The 19,352-nt window shown below is 48.9% G+C and overlaps 1 protein-coding gene across 2 annotated transcripts in view; it reads left to right on the forward strand.

Moving 5' to 3' along the window:
• Positions 1–19,352, forward strand: part of pla2r1 (phospholipase A2 receptor 1) — a 30,366-nt gene that overhangs the window by 270 nt on the left and 10,744 nt on the right. Inside the window, exons 2-20 of one of the 2 annotated variants that reach the window (XM_030376639.1) lie at positions 1,720–2,100; positions 3,335–3,508; positions 4,459–4,623; positions 5,371–5,484; positions 6,061–6,204; positions 7,169–7,363; positions 7,897–8,060; positions 10,159–10,272; positions 11,648–11,763; positions 13,241–13,410; positions 14,058–14,284; positions 14,762–14,907; positions 15,490–15,574; positions 16,274–16,409; positions 16,885–16,920; positions 17,355–17,515; positions 18,132–18,196; positions 18,407–18,510; positions 18,946–19,082. In XM_030376639.1, coding sequence (XP_030232499.1) covers positions 1,720–2,100; positions 3,335–3,508; positions 4,459–4,623; positions 5,371–5,484; positions 6,061–6,204; positions 7,169–7,363; positions 7,897–8,060; positions 10,159–10,272; positions 11,648–11,763; positions 13,241–13,410; positions 14,058–14,284; positions 14,762–14,907; positions 15,490–15,574; positions 16,274–16,409; positions 16,885–16,920; positions 17,355–17,515; positions 18,132–18,196; positions 18,407–18,510; positions 18,946–19,082 — 2,834 coding nt within the window. Of the gene's footprint in view, positions 1–1,719; positions 2,101–2,377; positions 2,820–3,334; positions 3,509–4,458; positions 4,624–5,370; positions 5,485–6,060; positions 6,205–7,168; positions 7,364–7,896; positions 8,061–10,158; positions 10,273–11,647; positions 11,764–13,240; positions 13,411–14,057; positions 14,285–14,761; positions 14,908–15,489; positions 15,575–16,273; positions 16,410–16,884; positions 16,921–17,354; positions 17,516–18,131; positions 18,197–18,406; positions 18,511–18,945; positions 19,083–19,352 lie in introns of those variants that run through there. The other variant, XM_030376640.1, reaches the window with a different exon arrangement.

The following is a 19,352-nucleotide window of genomic DNA, read 5'->3' on the forward strand; positions in this document are numbered from 1 at the left end:
CAGATTTCATGATGCATGATGCAAATGTTGTTTATGGTTGAGGCTGGAGACGCTGCCTAGCTGCGGCTCCACATAATCGAGCGATTGTGTGGAGACGTGTGTGTGTGTGTGCGTCCACTAGAAACAACATTTGCATGCATTACAGTTGCAACTTTTTACTTATTCCCAGAAATGCATCAAACGTTGTGGATGTGGGTGCTCTGCCTGCGCCTCAACACAATCGAGCGATTGTGTTGAGACGCGGTCAGAGCCTGTCACCCACATTCACAACGTTTGATGTGTCTCTGGCAATAAGTGAGAAGTTAATTGGTAAATGGCTAAACTAAATATCGGTGTCCGCGCATTTTTCAGCATGCATCTTAGGATCATCATGCATCATCACTATCGGACAAAAGCGGAGTGCACTGCTTTATCCAAATGTTGATTAATGCTGTTTTGATCCACACTTCTTACCTCATAGAGCCAATAGAGCCGACACACAAACACAAGTAGCCTACTCGCAAGTTAAATGGGGGTGGCCATTGTATATACACAATGTATGTACATCTAATGTGGAGGCCCATCATATATTTACTGTGACCTTAATCATGTTGTTAACCCTGACGACTTCCCCTTCTCCTTCCCCTGTTATACTGGGGATAACAGGGTTCAGGACAACCCCTCTTAGGTCAGGTCAGCATACACGCCATTGAATTGTTTGTATATCTAGTTACAACATAGTTATATGTTTCACTTCAAAAGGCAACAGTGCCTGGCTATACCACAGGAAACTAGGCACCACAATTTTATTCTGTATTCTGTCAGATTTGGTTCAAGTTAAGCTTGTTAGTGTATGCCTTTATCATAATTACAGTTTTAAAGGCACACATTAGAAGACACCTGACCTAAGCCCTTGAACTTCACACAACAACTATTCATGCAACCAGATGACGTCACTAAAAAAGTGACCTCTACTTTGCTGATGGGATACGGAAAGGGAAGATTCAAATCTAAAACTCTAGTCGTTCTGCCATGATTACTTAAACCATTAACGGTCGTCAAAGTTACCATACATCTATTAATCAGTGTCTAAATGTAAAGATGAAACACAGTTTTTCCACAGTTATTGACCTGCTACTGCACTGAAACAAGGATTACCAATAAAAAATAAAATTGAAGCTCTCGATGCAGGTATCTCTTTTCATTCTAAAATGCTCCGTTCTCTTACCTCACCTTGCTAAACTTTCTCTCTCTCGCTCCCCCTCTCTCTCCCTCTCTCTCTCTCTCTCTCTCTCTCTCTCTCTCTCTCTCTCTCTCTCTCCCTCCCTCCCTCCCTCCCTCTCTCTCTCTCTCTCTCTCTCTCTCTCTCACTTCTCCCTCTCTCTCTCTCTCTCTCTCTCTCTCTCTCTCTCTCTCTCTCTCTCTCTCTCTCTCTCTCTCTCTCTCTCTTCTCTTCTCTTCTCTTCTCTTCTCTCTCTCTCTCTCTTCTCTTCTCTCTCTCTCTCTCTCTCTCTCTCTCTCTCTCTCTCTCTCTCTCTCTCTCTCTCTCTCTCTCTCTCTCTCTCTCTCTCTCTCTCTCTCTCTCTCTCTCTCTCTCTCCCTCCCTCTCTCCATCTCCCCATCTGCTTGCCCCTGCGTCATCCTTTTGTTGACATCTCTTTCCTTTCGTTTTGTCTAAACGCCGTCCCTCTCCACCACCACCTCCTCCCCCACCCCCTCTCCTCTGTCTCCCCCCCCCAGAGAGGGGCGTGTTCGTGCTGGAGAGCGGGCCCCTGAAGCGCTGCGTGGCGGCCGACCGCTCCAACCTGGTGCTGGAGGACTGCGGGCGGCTCACGCGCCGCTCGCTCTGGGCCTGGATGTCCCGCCACCGGCTGTACAACCTGGGCACCAGCGCCTGCCTGGGCCTCAACCTCACGGACGCCACCCAGCCGCTGGGCCTGTTCGAGTGCGACACGCCGCTGCGCACCGTCTTCTGGCGCTGCAACGGGGCCTCGCTGTACGGCGCCTCCCAGATGAAGCTGGTGGTGATGGGCCGCCTGGTGGTGGCGTCCCGGAAGTCGTACCACGCCTGGCGCCGGCTGGGCACCGAGGCCGAGGGCCCGTGCTCGGTGCCGTACGAAGGTACGCCGCGCGTTTGGTCTTGAGGGTCTTTGGGGGAGCGGTGAGCATGCTATGCTTTTGCGGCATTTTGTTTCGGTTTCGGTTTTATCTATTTGTTTTCTGTTTGGGTTTTGATTTCGCATTTTCTATCTTATTTGCGTGACTAGGTGGATGTTTTTGTGTTCAGACCTTGTGAGTTAATGACTAACGTATAACACACACTGACTTTGACTTTGACCGCCCACCTCCCTACTTCCGCTCAATTTTCATTTCCCTTCGGTACTAGGTCTGGGTCTGCTTCATATGCATGGGTTCCTTGGAACTTGGAAGCCAGATTTTTGGCGGTCCGATCAGCGAACAGAGGGAGTGGCTGAGAACGATGACGTCAAGGTCACACGCCAGTTTTAGTGGTAGTCAGAGGAAGACCAGGAAGACAATGGAGAAGGATACGAGAGAAGCTATTCGGTCTGTTGTGGGATCGCTGCCGAATATCGATCAATTAAAGCCGGAGCAAGAACAAGCTTTGCTGAGTTTTGTTGGTGGCCGTGATGTTGTGGCGCATCTCCCCACCGGGTTCCGGAAAATTTAGATTTTCCAGCTGGCTCCATTAGTGGTGAAGGAGCCGGTCCCATCGCATGACATACGTCACGACCAAACACTATGCGATTGGTTATGGGAGATCCAGAGTGGCACTGGGCAGATCCAATCATTTTAAAACTTCTACAGACACCGGCCTCCAAGTGAGTGAACGTTTGTAAATTGGGCAGTTCCAGACCTTCTGTACAAATGAAGTACGATGATCTGGTAGGACCAGGCTAGGTTTCTGTTCATTGACTTCAGTATTTTTTTGTTGAACATGAAGATGCAGGACAATAAATCGAATAAACAAGACAATAACATTAAGATTCCGGACAGTAACATGATGATACAGGATAATAACATGAAGAAATATAACAATGACATCAAGATACAGGATCAATAACATTTCAAACCATGACATTGCAGGACAATTAACAATGGGGTGTGCTAATCATACGGAACAAGGAAGGGAAGAGTGCAGGGGAGGTTGAAGATAAGTTACACATCAGTCGTGCACACGTCTTCGGTACACGGCCATATGCAATCCTCCCTTGTCTCTGGTCCTCACCTGTGTGCAGTCTTCATTTGTCTGTGGCTCTCACTTGTATGCAATCCGTCCTTGTCTATGGCTCTCCCTTTTACTGCGGTCCTCATTAGACCGTTATTCTGCCCACAGACGTCCACACGCTGCTGGGGAACGGCCAGGGCATGCCCTGTGCCTTCCCCTTCAAGTACAACAACCGCTGGTACTCTGAGTGCACCTCGGAGGGCCGGGAAGACAACCACCCCTGGTGTGCCACAACCCCCCGCTACGACCAGGACGAGAGGTGGGGCTTCTGCCCCATACTAGGTATATACAACGCATACATGCACGCACACACACACACACACACGTGCATGCACGCACACACACACACACGTGCGCGCACATTCACACACACGCACACACACACACAAACACAGGTGTATGTACACACATACATGTGTACATAAACATACTTGCACGAACATGCACACGCGCAAACTTTATTGGCACAGTGTCATCTTCGTGCTCATCATCATCAGTGATATCAGCGTCATCATCAGCATCATGAGTGATGTCGCCATCGTGCTCAACGTGACCACAATCGTTGTCATCAGCGTAGTCATCGGCATGACCTTTAATGGCTAGAAAGCTGTCTTCCGTCAAGCAGATTCAAAACACTCATTCATTTTAAATCTGAAGTGGCAGTGGGAAGCTGCTTCAATTCATCCTCAATCAGGTCCATATCTTTAATATTTGCTTCTGAGACTGCAACCTCAGTGTCTAAAGCCAAGTCTCGTTCTTCCTTTTCTAATTAAAATCTCTTTGCTTGAACAGCTGCAAGTGCAAGTGATTCAGCTTTCTCATATCCTTCTTGTCTATGGACCCTTCTTGTCTATGGAGGAACCAGTTACTGCTTTTAGCAATCACAGACACATTTTCAACTTCCTTATTTTCTATCCATCCTGTCAGTTCTCTTACAAAGGCTATTTGATGAGTTTGTCTTGGTAGATACCAGTGCATATGATCACAATGATCATATGCATGATGCAATGATAGATAGCAGGTGTAAATATTGTGAAATTAAAAATTAAAACTTTTATTTACTTTTATTCACTTACATTTTTTGGGTGCTGCACACACACACACACACACACACACACACACACACACACACACACACACACACACACACACACACACACACACACACACACACGCACACGCACACGCACTCATCTAACCTTTTTCCCATCACGTGCTCCCCGACCGGACAGACTCCAGCTGTGAGACGTTCTGGGAGTCGAACCAGGAGCTGCAGGCCTGCTACCAGTTCAACCTGTACACCATCGTGACCTGGAGCCAGGCCCGGGCCTCCTGCCGGGCGCAGCGCGGAGACCTGCTCAGCATCACCAGCCTGGCGGAACACCAGTACATCAGAGGTAGGTTCACCACACACCGCACACACCTGGGGGTACAAAGTACACCTGGGAGGACCCACTTCCTACACCTGGGAGTACACAGTATACTTACTGGTTTACACCACATACACCTGGTAGTACACAGTACACCTGGGAGTACACAGTACACCTGGGAGTACACAGTACACCTGGGAGTACCCACTTCATACACCTGGGAGTACACAGTATACTTAGTGGTTTACACCACATACACCTGGTAGTACACAGTACACCTGGTGGTACACAATACACCTTGGAGTACACAGTACACATGGTAGTACACAGTACGACTGGGAGTACACAGTATACTTGGTGGTATACACCACATACACCTGGTAGTACACAGTACACCTGGTGGTACACAATACACCTTGGAGAACACAGTACACATGGTAGTACATAGTACGACTGGGAGTGCACAGTACACATGGTGGTGCACAGTACACCTGGTAGTACACAGTACACATGGTAGTACATAGTACGACTGGGAGTGCACAGTACACATGGTGGTGCACAGTACACCTGCTAGTATACAGTACACCTTTTGGTATACAAGGGAGGATTGCATATGGCCGTGTACCGAAGACGTGTGCACGACTGATGTGTAACTTATCTTCATGTTATTGGTATAAAGTACATCCACCTGGTAGTAGAGAGTAGACCTGGTAGCAGGCGGTTTGGGTGATGTGTTGGGGAGTCCTTGAGCCTGCTGTGTGTGTTCTGTATCAGAGCGCCTGGCGGACGTCGGGGTCATGGTGTGGATCGGACTGAACCATCTGACGGAGGGACGGGGGTGGCAGTGGTCCGATGGAGCACCCCTGGCCCTGGTCAACTTCACCACCGGTATGCTTCATTCATTTATTACTTTATGATATCACTGGTCCACCCTGTTTTGAATTAATTTATATTAATTGATATGTACTAGTATATATACAGTATAATGATAGTCATGCAGTATATTCATAAATTTGGAGTATAGTGATAGTAGTGCAGTATAGTGATAGTAGTGCAGTATAGTGATAGTAGTGCAGTGTAGTGATAGTAGTCTGTGTGTGTGTGTATATTAGTACAGTGTAGTGATAGTAGTCTGTGTGTGTGTGTGTGTGTATATTAGTACAGTGTAGTGATAGTAGTCTGTGTGTGTGTGTGTATATTAGTACAGTATAGTGATAGTAGTCTGTGTGTGTGTGTATATTAGTACAGTATAGTGATAGTAGTCTGTGTGTGTGTGTATATTAGTACAGTATAGTGATAGTAGTCTGTGTGTGTGTGTATATTAGTACAGTATAGTGATAGTAGTCTGTGTGTGTGTGTATATTAGTACAGTATAGTGATAGTAGTCTGTGTGTGTGTGTATATTAGTACAGTATAGTGATAGTAGTCTGTGTGTGTGTGTCATAACTGGGTCTGGTGTGCTAGGTGTGTCCGCCAGCCCGCTGCAGGACAACCGACCGTGTGGCGTGTACAACTCAGCGGGTGCCTGGCAGAGCCTGACCTGTGAGTCTGCTCTGCCCTACATCTGTAAGAAGACCCCCAACATAAGCAGGAGGGCGGAGCCACTGGGTGGGGCAACACACACACACGCACGCACACACGCACACACGCACACACACACACACACACACACCATACACACACACACACACACACACACACACACACACACACACACACACACACACACACACACACACACACACACACACACACACACACACACACACACACACACACACACACACACACACACACATATAAACATACACATAAACATACACATATCTATACACATACACACATCAACATACACATTCACATCAGGGCTTTGACTTTTGCCCAAAAATCATATTCAAAGTTTGTTTGTTTATTAATATTAATATTCGTATATATTCAAATCTTTTTTATTGATATTTTCACCATTAAATGCCTTCAGTAAGACCTAGATTGGTCTTCGCGAGGTTTGTTTACCGCGTTGCTATGGTTACCGGTCTTGCGTGTTCCAACGGTTTATTAGGTTTCTAATAAACCGCTGTCTAATCAATACTTCATTCACTGCCTCTTCCGTGGTCATTACAATATTATGAATAGACTGCGTCGGGTTCTCCGACGTCTCTCCCTCTTGGCCTGCCCATAACAGGTTTGAATATTAAGGGCTGATTTATTTTTTGATATTCGAATTATATTAGAATAACGAAGTTCGGAGTCAAAGCCCTAATTCACACACACACACACACACACACACACACACACACACACACACACACACACACACACACACACACACACACACACACACACACACACACACACACACACACACACACACATAAGCATACCCACACACACACAAACACACAGACACACACACGCATGCAAGCATTATTGCATGTTTTGTGTGTGCATATATATCTTTAATACATATTTTCCTTGTTTTAACTTTCTTTCCTCTTCTATCCTAACATTGCTTTACTTGACTTTATTTGATTGTGCTGTATTCCCCTCTACCCTCTTCACTTCATTGTACCAGAGAACTGGCAGTACCACCACACGGTGTGTCCTGACGGCTGGACGCCCCACAACGGCTTCTGCCACCTGGTGCTGCCCGTGGAGAAGGCAGGGAGCTGGGAGGAGTCGTCCTGGGCCTGCCTCTCCCTCGGGGCCCAACTCAGCAGCCTCCACTCCCTGTCCCACGTGGAGCAGCTGATCAGCCTCCTGGACGACTGTAAGTCAGCCCTGTCAGCCGGGCAGTCCCAATCCGCCGACACCTTCGTCCAGAGCTGCAAGTGTGGCTGAGGACGGCCAAAGTAGGATGAGTTTCACAGGATGTTGCACAACACCAAGTTGCACAGCCTCGTTTCCAAATGATGGAAATAAATGCTTGCACTTTGTCATGTTTTTCTTATATCCCTTGGACATGTCTTTATTCCAAATAAATCAAATCAAATCAAAATCAAATACAACTGGAGAGAGTTCGGGGTAGCCTTGGAGATCAGAAATACAGTTAACTATTTAAATACATGTTTTGTATTGGTAGTAGCAAGAGTAGATATCACTTATCAAAGTGAAAGCTCAATTACACAACAATTTCTGAAAGTGTGTCTGTGCACGTGTGTGTGTGTGTGTATGTTTTGTGTGTGTGTGTGTGTGTGTGTGTGTGTGTGTGTGTGTGTGTGTGTGTGTGTGTGTGTGTGTGTGTGTGTGTGTGTGTGTGTGTGTGTGTGTGTGTGTGTTTGCGTGTGTGTGTGTGAGTTACAGTCTCCGGGCCCAGTCCCAAGGTGTGGATCGGTCTGAAGACGGAGACGTCCCACGCTGTGTTCTGGTCGGACGGCTCCCCGGTCACCCTGACCCAGTGGGCCCAGTACCAGCCCCCCCAGAACCTCAGCCGCCACGGGCCGCTGTGTGGCCGGGCGGACCGCAAGGTGAGACCCACGCTAGACCAAGGCCTCTCCTGACCAGAACCTGGCCCGCCCTGTCCCGCCCCCACACAGCGTACAAAACACACCGTTAGCCTCATAGCATAACGACCAGAGTCGTGTTTAAAGGTTCATCTGGTCTTCAGTGTAAAAAAGGAAATAAAGTAGATGACTTAGGCAGATAGTGATTATGGACTGTAAAAGGCACTCTGATTGGCTTAGGATATAGCCAATTAGGCAGAGTGGATCAGCAGCATTAGGAGAGTACAGTTAGGTTATAAATCATAATTTGGCCAAAATATGACCCATAACATACCTGAACGAGGCAATCTATAACGGCCGAGCTGGCCGGTAGCTCTGAACAGCAGGATCGACCTTTGGGCTTTAGAGATATCTATGGGAAGCAGCATAGAAGCTGCTGTGTGTAAAAATAGGAAACCATGTATTTAGTATCAGGTCTGGGCCTGGGCTTGTTTCTTGGCTGTCTCTCCGTCTTGGTTTTGCTTTGCGTTCTTTGAGTCACACCCTTCGGTTATTACTGGTGCCTTCTAACGATCGGTTGTCTTTCTTGCACGTTGTGATTTTCGGATCGGCTTCTCTTCCTGGCTTTCCTCCAGTATCCTCTGTGCCTGTTCGGCCTCTTTCACTGCCGCCCTGGAGCGTTGGCTGGTGACTCGTAGTACTTCTGGTGTCATGGTTTGGTAGTCCCTGGTAAACGGTGGCTTGATGTATTGGACGTTATTTCAGTGCTTTGATTTATTTTACTCGGTCATTTTGCATCCTTCTCATGGCCTCTTACAATGCAATGCTTTCAACCAATGGTTTGGTGCGCGGGAGGCCATTACAGAGGGTAACCAGTTGGAAAGTGTCGCCTTCTTCTGCAGTGTCTTCCTCTAGGCTATCATCATCTGAGTCAGAGTTTTCCGGCCTTGTTGTCTTTGTAAGATTGCTTCTTCTTCTTCTTCTTCTTCCATCGGGCGTGGGCAGAGTTTGGTATTGTCGGCCCTGAGGGATCGGGAATGCTCGCTCCATGCGGATGTTGAGGCTCACTGAAATGGGTCAGGTCCTTCTCATTTGATAAAGTGTGGTTGGAGCAGGTGTTGGGTATGGCTGAGCATCTGGTTAACTGTTATGCATGCTTAGTTGACCAATCGCTATCTCCTTATCGGGAATCCACGGGTCATCTGGCTGACTGGTCTGTCACGCCGAATTAGTGTACGATTCTATTCAAGGTGTACTTTCGAAGTCCGCAATGGTCCCAAATAGACCACAGATCCAAGATGCGATGTTCACTCCTTTATTGGCTGGCTTTCACAGGACACCAATTCTACGAGCCCCATCCTGCTACATGATTGACTCTCTCTCTTTCTCTCTCTTAATTAACCTCAAACAGCAGTATAGCAAAACACTTGGACAATGGCGGCCCTAAAGGATGCCTTCTAAACGTTACCTGTTCTCTAGGTTTTACCGTAGAGGTGCTACGCCGTGTTTCTTATTGGGTTACCGGTATTTAAAGAAGCCAATCCCAAACTGCCTGTACAGTACTGTTACAGCACTGGGTAACATTTGACTGGGTAGTATGTACTGAATAGCACTAGGTAGTACCGTACTATTATAATACTGGGTAGTATTGTGATACTACTGGGTAATATTGTAATGATAAGTACTTGGTAGCATTGTACTGAATAGCACTGGGTAGCATTGTACCGAATAGCACTGGGTAGCATTGTACCGAATAGCACTGGGTAGCATTGTACTGAATAGCACTGGGTAGCATTGGACTGAATAGCACTGGGTAGCATTGGACTGTATAGCACTGGGTAGCATTGTACTGAATAGCACTTGGTAGCATTGTACTGAATAGCACTGGGTAGCATTGTACTGAATAGCACTGGGTAGCATTGTACTGAATAGCACTGGGTAGCATTGGACTGTATAGCACTGGGTAGCATTGTATTGAATAGCACTGGGTAGCATTGTACTGAATAGCACTGGGTAGCATTGGACTGTATAGCACTGGGTAGCATTGTACTGAATAGCACTGGGTAGCATTGGACTGTGTAGCACTGGGTAGCATTGGACTGATGAGTGCATGTGTTAGCAGGATGCTAACTGGGAGCTAGCGCCGTGCGAAGAGCGGTTGCCTGCGGTGTGTCAGAAGAAGGGCCAGACTGACCCCGATGACCTCAGCAGCCCGGGACCCAAGGACTGTCCTGAGGTAGGACCCGCACACACACGCAGAGACAAGGCCGGGGTTTAGGGCCGCTCACGCACTGTCTGGTGTTAGCGTACGCCCTGACTCACTCTGTCCGCACTTGACTCATCAGCCGAGAGAGAGAGAGAGAGAGAGAGAGAGAGAGAGAGAGAGAGAGAGAGAGAGAGAGAGAGAGAGAGAGAGAGAGAGAGAGAGAGAGAGAGAGAGAGAGAGAGAGAGAGAGAGAGAGAGAGAGAGAGAGAGAGAGAGAGAGAGAGAGAGAGAGAGAGAGAGAGAGAGAGAGAGAGAGAGAGAGAGAGAGAGAGAGAGAGAGAGAGAGAGAGAGAGAGAGAGAGAGAGAGAGAGAGAGAGAGAGAGAGAGAGAGAGAGAGAGAGAGAGAGAGAGAGAGAGAGAGAGAGAGAGAGAGAGAGAGAGAGAGAGAGAGAGAGAGAGAGAGAGAGCTGACCTTAAGGGGAACATAACAGCGGCAGACCCAGTGCATCATGGGATCTGTGGTGTTTTTCTGTGGTTTATTTTTGAAACCACTTTGTATGTCTTGCAGCTTGTATGTTTTTATCAGTTATTTTTATGTTTGGGGTTAAACGGGTACACTATTGAAACACAGCGTGGTACGAGGAATTTTGTTGAACACATTAGCTAGCTAGCTAGCCTGTAAGTATCTTACACGCTGGGCTGTGTGCTTACATGCTAGCTAGTGTGTAGGTGTGATACACGCTACACTGGGAGCTAACGTTGTAGCTCCCATCTAAGTGCTATACACACTACTTTGGCTGCATTCCTGCTCCACGGCAGTCCTGGCTTGGAGGAAAGACGCACATTCTCTGGAGGAGGGGTGAATGGACTCCACCTGTAATAACATACCAGGACCCAGAACAACCCCCCCTGCGCACACACACACACACGCACACGCACGCATACACACACTCACACACACACACACACACACACTCACGCACGCACGCACGCACGCACGCACGCACGCACGCACGCACGCACGCACGCACGCACGCACGCTCACACACACACACTCTCTCACATAGACACGCACACACACACGCACACACACACACACACTCTCTCGCTCTCTCTCTCTCTCTCTCTCTCTCTCTCTCTCTCTCTCTCTCTCTCTCACACACACGCGCATATACACCCCCATACTAGTTTAACAGCTGGGAATGGTTAGACATCAATGACTTGACTACCCAAGAAACAGAAACGTGTATGTGTGTGTATTTGAGATTGAATTTGTGTTTCCCGATGCGTATTTGATTCCTAAAGAACCCATTATCTACACATGATAACACAGTTCTCCACAAGAACCGGACCCAGGGTGAACTCTGAACCCAGAACTCCCGGGCCTCTGTTGTTTTTCAATAGGGTTGGAGTCGCCATGGTAACGCCTGCTACCTGGTGGTCACTGAGCACCTGCAGAACTTCCACCATGCCTCGAATGGTTATTACTGCATGGAAGACCTGCTCACCATAGAAAACAGGTTTGGTGAAGGTTCTCTATATATCATTATAGGCTCAGGGTCACTATTTGATATCCATCTTATATGATTCGACGATCAGTCAACAATAGGTCAGTCCTGCAGATCAGATTAGACTATATTATTGCTTTGCTCTGAAGGGATTCTGTTTTACTCTCAGGCCCCGTTCACACGAAGCCGATTTCATGGCGAAACCGCAAAGGTCTTGTACGGTTCGGCCTTCCGTACACACGAAGCCGGCGAATCCGCTGACCGAAACCGCAAACTTCTGAAACCACCCTCGGAGGTGGTTTCAAATCTACCCGGTTTCGTTTTGGATTCGTGTGTACGCCTGAAACCGACTGAAACCGCAAACCATGACGTCATCGCCCCACCCCTCGACCTCCTAGCCAATGGCTCTTAAGCCCGCGGAGTCTCAGAAATCACATGCGAGCATGCGCATAAGGGCAGCCTTTATGCGCATGCTCGCTTCTTCTTATTTCATTTCTTCTGGATTTCTGTACCAGAAGAGGCGCCCCTTATGGGCCTGGAATGTGTACTACAGCGTTTCTACAGATCTACCCGGTTTCGCTTGGCTTCGTCTTTACGGAGATACTTCGAAACCGGATAGATCGAAACCATAACGGTTTCGCCCGTTTCGGCTTCGTGTGAACGGGGCCTCAGTTTAACCAAGGCCTCCTCTATTCTTCCTGCCTAATCCTTTGTTTTATATTCTTCTCTTTTCAACTATTGTCCTCTTCTTGCATCTTCTTTCTCCTCCTCTCCTCTCCTCCTCTCCTCTCCTCTGCTCCTCTCCTCCTCTCCTCTCTCCTCCTCTCCTCTCCTCCTCCCTTGCTCTCCTCTCTCCTCCTCTCCTCTCCTCTCCTCTCCTCTCCTCTCCTCTCCTCCTCTCCTCTCCTCTCTCCTCCTCTCCTCCTCTCTCCTCCTCTCCCTCCTCTCCTCTCCTCCTCTCTCCTCCTTTCCCTCCTCTCCTCTTCTCCTCTCCTCCTCTCCCTCCTCTCCTCTCACCTGCTCCTCCCTCTCCTCCTCCCTCTCCTCCTCCCTCTCCTCCTCCTCTCCCCCTCCCCTCCTCTCCTCTCCCCCTCCCCTCCTCATCTCTCCTCCTCTCCTCTCCCCCTCCCCTTCTCTCCTCTCCTCTCCTCCTCTCCTCCTCTCCTCTCCCCCCTCCCCTCCTCATCTCTCCTGCTCTCCTCTCCCCCCTCCCCTTCTCTCCTCTCCTCCTCTCATCTCCTTCTCTCCTCTCCCCTCTCCTCTCCCCCCTCCCCTCCTCATCTCTCCTCCTCTCCTCTCCCTCTCCCCCTCCCCTTCTCTCCTCTCCTCTCCTCCTCCCCTCCTCTCCTCTCCCCCCTCCCCTCCTCATCTCTCCTCCTCTCCTCTCCCCCTCCCCTTCTCTCCTCTCCTCTCCTCCTCTCCTCTCCTCCTCTCCTCTCCCCCTCCCCTCCTCCCCTCTCCTCCTCCTCTCCCCCTCCCGTCGGTATAGGTTCGAGCAGGCCTTTGTCAACAGCCTGCTGAGCGAGATGGGTGCCAACAGCAGCAGGGACTACTGGGTGGCCCTGACGGACTCTGACAAGAGCGGCGAGTTCCGCTGGACCCTCAACAACGAGACCAAGTGGCCACTCACGTACAGCAACTGGAACAAACACCAGCCAGGTGAGAGGACCAGGGGGCCCGAGGAGAGACCAGGGGGAGGTAGAGCGGGTTGGCTGGTAACCGGAAGGTCGCTAGTTCGATCCCCGGCTCCTCCTAGCTGAGTGTCGGGGTGTCCCTGAGCGAGACTCCTAACCGCTCATGATGTGAATGTGAGGCAATATTGTAAAGCACTTTGAGTGGCCGCTGGTTAGAAAAACGCTATATAAATCCGGTCCATTTGCTAGGACACTCAGCTCTGGTCCCTGCTACAAACGAAACGCGATCCACCATCTCCTACCTCAGGGGAGCTGTGTGTGTCGATAGAGGGGAAGAAGAAAAACTGTGAAGCATAAAAGCATACAAAATGGAGTAGCTACAACAGAAACGTATAGGGCTGCACAGCACAGTTAAAAAAACAGCAACAGGGCGGGATTCAGAGTAGGAAACCAGAAACTATGCATAGCACTTTTTTTACTTTTGTTTTCTTTTGTAGCAGGACAGACTGTTAAAGTAGATACTAGTATGAATTCATCCTTTTTACTTTCTATTTTATGTATTTTTATTTTTCTTGCCTCTCACTCACATCTTGCTTCTTACAAGCTATCTCTGTGTGTTTGTGTGTTTTGTCCCCTCGTTGTCATGCCAACGCTGCTCCGTGGCCCCCCCAGTCAGCGTAGGGGGTTGCGTGGTGATGTCCGGCGGTGCGGCCCTGGGTCAGTGGGAGGTGAAGGACTGCGTTACCCACAAGGCCTTGTCTGTGTGCAAGCACAGCATTCCCGGTGGCCACGCCGTCGCGCTGCCCAGCGTCCGCAACTACTACCACTACCATGTCAACAGCACCGCCCCCTGTCCGCCAGGCTGGGAATCGCAGCTGGGGTTCTGGCATTGCTTCAAGGTGGGTGGTGGGTCTGGGTTCTGTCCTCAGCCCTGGTAGAGACAGAGGACGGAATAGTTTAAGTAGCATCCGGAGAGAAGTCTAACCTTATGTCTTAACCAAAGTATTTTGCTGTTAAGATTCGCTGGTTAATGTGGATGTTTGCATAATTGTCGTGTTTAATGTGTGTTTTATTGGTGTTTAATGTGTGTGAGTCCGAAGGGGTATTCAGGCCCAATCCCATTTCTACCCCTTACCCCTTCCCCTTACCACCCCCCCCTTGTTTTGAAGGGGTAAGGGGAAGTGGTAAGGGGTAGAAATGGGATTGGGCCTTACTGTGTTTAACCTGTATTTATCCACCAGTGAGTTTAATGAGGATTAGCCGGTTGATGTGTAATGTGTATTTCATGATTGTTCTTTTAACCAGTGTGTCTGTCTGTGTGTGCGTGTGTGTGTGTGTACATGTGTGTGCGTGTGTGTGTGTGTTGTATTATAAAGGTGTTCCATGATGAGAAGGTGCTCATGAAACGCTCGTGGGTGGAGGCAGACTTCTTCTGCCAGGCCCTCGGAGCGAAGCTGGCTGCCTTCCACCACCATGAGGAGCAGGTGTTTGTCAAGAGACTGCTCAGCACCATGTTCGAAGGGTTCGTACAGCCGCCCACGCTCCTACCAAACTAGGGTATCATGAGGGATGGAAAGCCAGGGCGGTACATTTACATTTACACTAAGGGCATTTAGCAGACGCTTTTATCCAAAGCGACTTTCAATAAATACATTTGTTAGAAGAGGGAGGAATAATATATCACTGTCGGCACAGTAAGGATGTTCATAGAAGCAAGTGCCAGGCACTAACAGTTGCCAAGCGTGATACGTTCGCATACTTACACGAAGAATGAGCATCGCAGACAACGTTAGATATGAGTACTTATGCCAACGTTTTTAGAATGCCAACAGACTTTTGTCGTCCTTATTTGAACCCCACCAACGACTTATGTGACATGGTGTAAAGTAGTTTGTAGCCGAATAAATATTCAGTACGTAGACTTGACGTGCTCCTGAAGTTGAACAGGTTCCAAAGTTGAGGAAACCGGGAAATCTTTCAAATTTCATATCAACCTTTTTTCAGAGGAAAGGACTTCATCTCAAACCCTGTGCACACAGGATGTGATGTGACAGCTGGGGTGTTGGTTTCCGTGGTTACTTGCTCTTTCTGTTTCCCTCTTCAGAACAGAGGGCCGATGGTTCTGGGTGGGCTTGAATAAGAGAGACCCTTATTCGGACGGGTCTTGGGCGTGGTCTGATAACAGCCCTGTGAGTACACACTCCAGTACACACACCTCTGCAGATACACAACGGTACACACATCTGTTTTTACACCTATGTACAGATGTAAGAACATTTTCACACAGCTGTACACACACACACGCGCACGCGCACGCACACACACACACACACACACACACACACACACACACACACACACACACACACACACACACACACACACACATACACATACACATACACATATACACACACACACACACACACACGCACAGACACTATTCATACAGCTTTACCTTTACATTCAAACCCCTGTAGACACACCTGTACCAACCGCCTGTACCCCTACCTGTTCATTCACGTACCTGAAGCAAACCTGTTCATACACCTGTGCACTTACCTGCTAATGCACGCCCATAAATGCACTTTTACACACACACCTGCACACATACCTGTTCGTATATTCATATATACATACCATGTATACCAACATAGACCTGTTTATACAATAATCTGTACACACGACTGCATACACACTTGCGAGTATCAAGGTTTCTGCACAGGTTCATCAATCAATACCAACTAGCCGCTGTGTGTGTGTGTGTGTGTGTGTGTGTGTGTGTGTGTGTGTGTGTGTGTGTGTGTGTGTGTGTTTGTGTGTGCGTGTGTGTGTGTGTGTGTGCGTGTGCGTGCGTGTGTGTGTGTGTGTGTGTGTGTTCACGTCAGATTGTGACACAGTTCTTCGAAGACAAGAACGAGGAGGACGAGCAGCGCAGCTGTGCGGTCTACAGCCACCTGACCAACGCCATGTTGCCTCAGCCCTGCGACGCCCAGCACGAGTGGATCTGCGAGCTCCCCAGAGGTCAGCCCATCTTTCAGCGGCGTCGCTCAAAACACAAGAAGGCTGGCTTGCGCTCGACTCAAAAGACTAACAGCATCATCATAGTAGTGGTACCCAAAATGTGGGTCGGTGGGACCCATCAGTGAGCTTCTGGCAGGGGACCATGCGAGTCGCGGGATGGCCCCAATATAACTGGGTTAGGTAGCAGGTCTTGCTCAGGGACACTTTGACCCTCAGCCAGGGATCGAAACCAGCAACCTTCCGGTAGCCTGATTACCTGCCCTATCCTCCGGAGGCCCGAGACAGCGGAACATCTTGAGAGGCTCGGATCCATTCTGGGATCGATTCCTTTGGCAGTTCCCACCTAGCGACCGTCACTCACGGGATTGATTGTAGATCTACCTTGGATCTGGGCTTTTATTTTCTAGCAGGTCTAGGTTTTGCTCCCATTAACAGATCGTTATGCTTGTCTTGATGGATCTCTGTCTGTTCGCAGGCCAGGAGCTGAAAAGGCCGTATTGGTACACGGAACGTAAGTTACAGCGCACTTCTACTGTCCATGGTCTTAAAGGACACCACCGGTCAGGGTTATCAGACCATTGTAACCGTCTCTCCTGGCTTCACTCAAACGTTAAAAATATAGTTTTCAAAATGGCTTCCTTGTACTAATTCCGCTGAAGAGCATTTAGCGTGAGGACGCCTGCCACGAATGTCAACCACGTCATCAAGCACTTCTGTGACGGTGACAATACGTTTTGAGAAGGAATTGTACAGTTTTGACATGTGATGTTGTTCAAAAACTCTGGCCTAGCCGACATGCATTGCTTTTAAAAAAGGAAAGCTCTTTATCGCCATTAAATAATCTTGACACATGACATTGGTAACGGATGTTTTAGTGAAGCCATGAGACGGTTTGATCACCTAGACCGGGATTGTTCTCTAACAATTCCCCCCCCCCCCAATCAGAGAGCGAGCCCTGGGTGTTCTACCACGGGGCAGAGTACCTTTTGGCAAGGCAGTTGTTTGACTGGGAGGCGGTGTCCCTGGCATGCCAGATGATGGGGGCCCAGCTGCTCTCCATCCACTCCAAGGAGGAGCTCCGCTTCATCAGGCAGCGCATGGCCAAGGTCTGGGATTACCTTCAACAGATAGAAGGCTGGACAGGAGAGGGGGGGTGGGAGGGAGGGAGGGAGGGAGGGAGGGAGGGAGAGAGGGAGAGAGGGAGGAGGGAGGGAGGAGAGGGAGAGAGGGAGAGAGAGAGAGAGAGAGAGAGAGAGAGAGAGAGAGAGAGAGAGAGAGAGAGAGAGAGAGAGAGAGAGAGAGAGAGAGAGAGAGAGAGAGAGAGAGAGAGAGAGAGAGAGAGAGAGAGAGAGAGAGAGAGAGAGAGAGAGAGAGAGAGAGAGAGAGAGAGAGAGAGAGAGAGGGAGGGAGGGAGGGAGGGAGGGAGGGAGGGAGGGAGAGGGGGAAAGGGGGCCGGGGGAGATGTTAAGAAGGTGGAGGAGGGAGGAGGATTGGGCATCTTGCTGGGCCCTCCTGAGTGGCCACAAGGAGCAGTTACTATCTAAATCTGATGCTTATCTCTCTCTCTCTCTCTCTCTCTCTCTCTCTCTCTCTCTCTCTCTCTCTCTCTCTCTCACTCTCTCACTCTCTCACTCTCTCTGTCTCTGTCTCTCGTTCCCTCTTTCTATGTCTCCTCTCTCTCACTCTCTCTCTCTTTCTCTCTCTCTCTCTCTCTTTCCGCAGCTCTCTGTGGGTGCTACTGATTGGTGGATAGGGCTGTCCATCAACCGGCCCACGGAGGAAGTCAGGTCAGTTTTGTGTTCGAATGAGTGTTGAGTTTGTGTGCCTATCTGTGTGATATGTCGGTTGACTTGTGCACACACACAACTAGTGCATGGTGCATACAGTAGTACATACTAAATGTCTGTGTGTGTGTGTGTGTGTGTGTGTGTGTGTGTGTGTGTGGTGTGGTGTGGGTGTGGGTGTGGGTGTGGGTGTGGGTGTGTGTGGGTGTACAGTTGGAGTGATAAGACAGATCTGGATCTCCATAACTGGGCTGAGGGCGGGTCTTACGGGGGTCCTGACAATCATAAGCTGTGTGTCAGCATGTCTTCAGCAACAGGTAACACACACACACACACACACACACACACACACACACACACACACACACACACACACACACACACACACACACACACACACACACACACACACACACACACACACACACACACACCTACTCGCATTTACTATCTAATGTTATTTTGTTATTCATGCCAAAAATAGATGAATTAAATATATAGAGATCTAAAAATAATACAAAGAAAACAAAATAATTAAAATAGCTTCCGGGGGGTCGCACAACTATGCTGTCATAATCAGGTCCGAAGTGTACAATTATCACATATATAAGTATACGTGGTTGCATGTTGTCGTTTTACATACGTCAATCAGACCTGGGATTCAGGTAGAGGCGCGGCGGGTACGCCTGTGTCTTGAACACGTTGCCCCCCCCCGCTGTGACGCTGTATGACGTACCCCTGCTGCGTTTCAGGGAAGTGGTCCGTGGGCGAGTGCAGCGGTCTCCATGGTTACGTGTGTAAGCGACGGACAGTGTCCGTGTTGGAGACCCACCGAGAGCCCCACTACATCGGCAGCTGCCCTGAGAACTGGGTCTACTTTGGACACAAGGTGTGTGTGTGTGTGTGTGTGTGTGTGTGTGTGTGTGTGTGTGTGTGTGTGTGTGTGTGTGTGTGTGTGTTTTCATATTCACGTGTGTGTGGGTGTGCGTGTGCATGTGTGTGTGTGTGACTGTGAGACTATTCCTTCTACTTCTTGAAACTTTTTTGCAGAGGGAGTTCTAGAAAGGCATTGTTTCATACATCAGACCAGTTACTGTGTTTTTATTGTGTGTGTTTGTGTCTGCTTATGTGTGTGTGTTCCTATCCACGTGTGTGTGTG

This window comes from Gadus morhua, chromosome 14 (assembly GCF_902167405.1).
Source record: "Gadus morhua chromosome 14, gadMor3.0, whole genome shotgun sequence".
NCBI lineage: Eukaryota > Metazoa > Chordata > Actinopteri > Gadiformes > Gadidae > Gadus > Gadus morhua.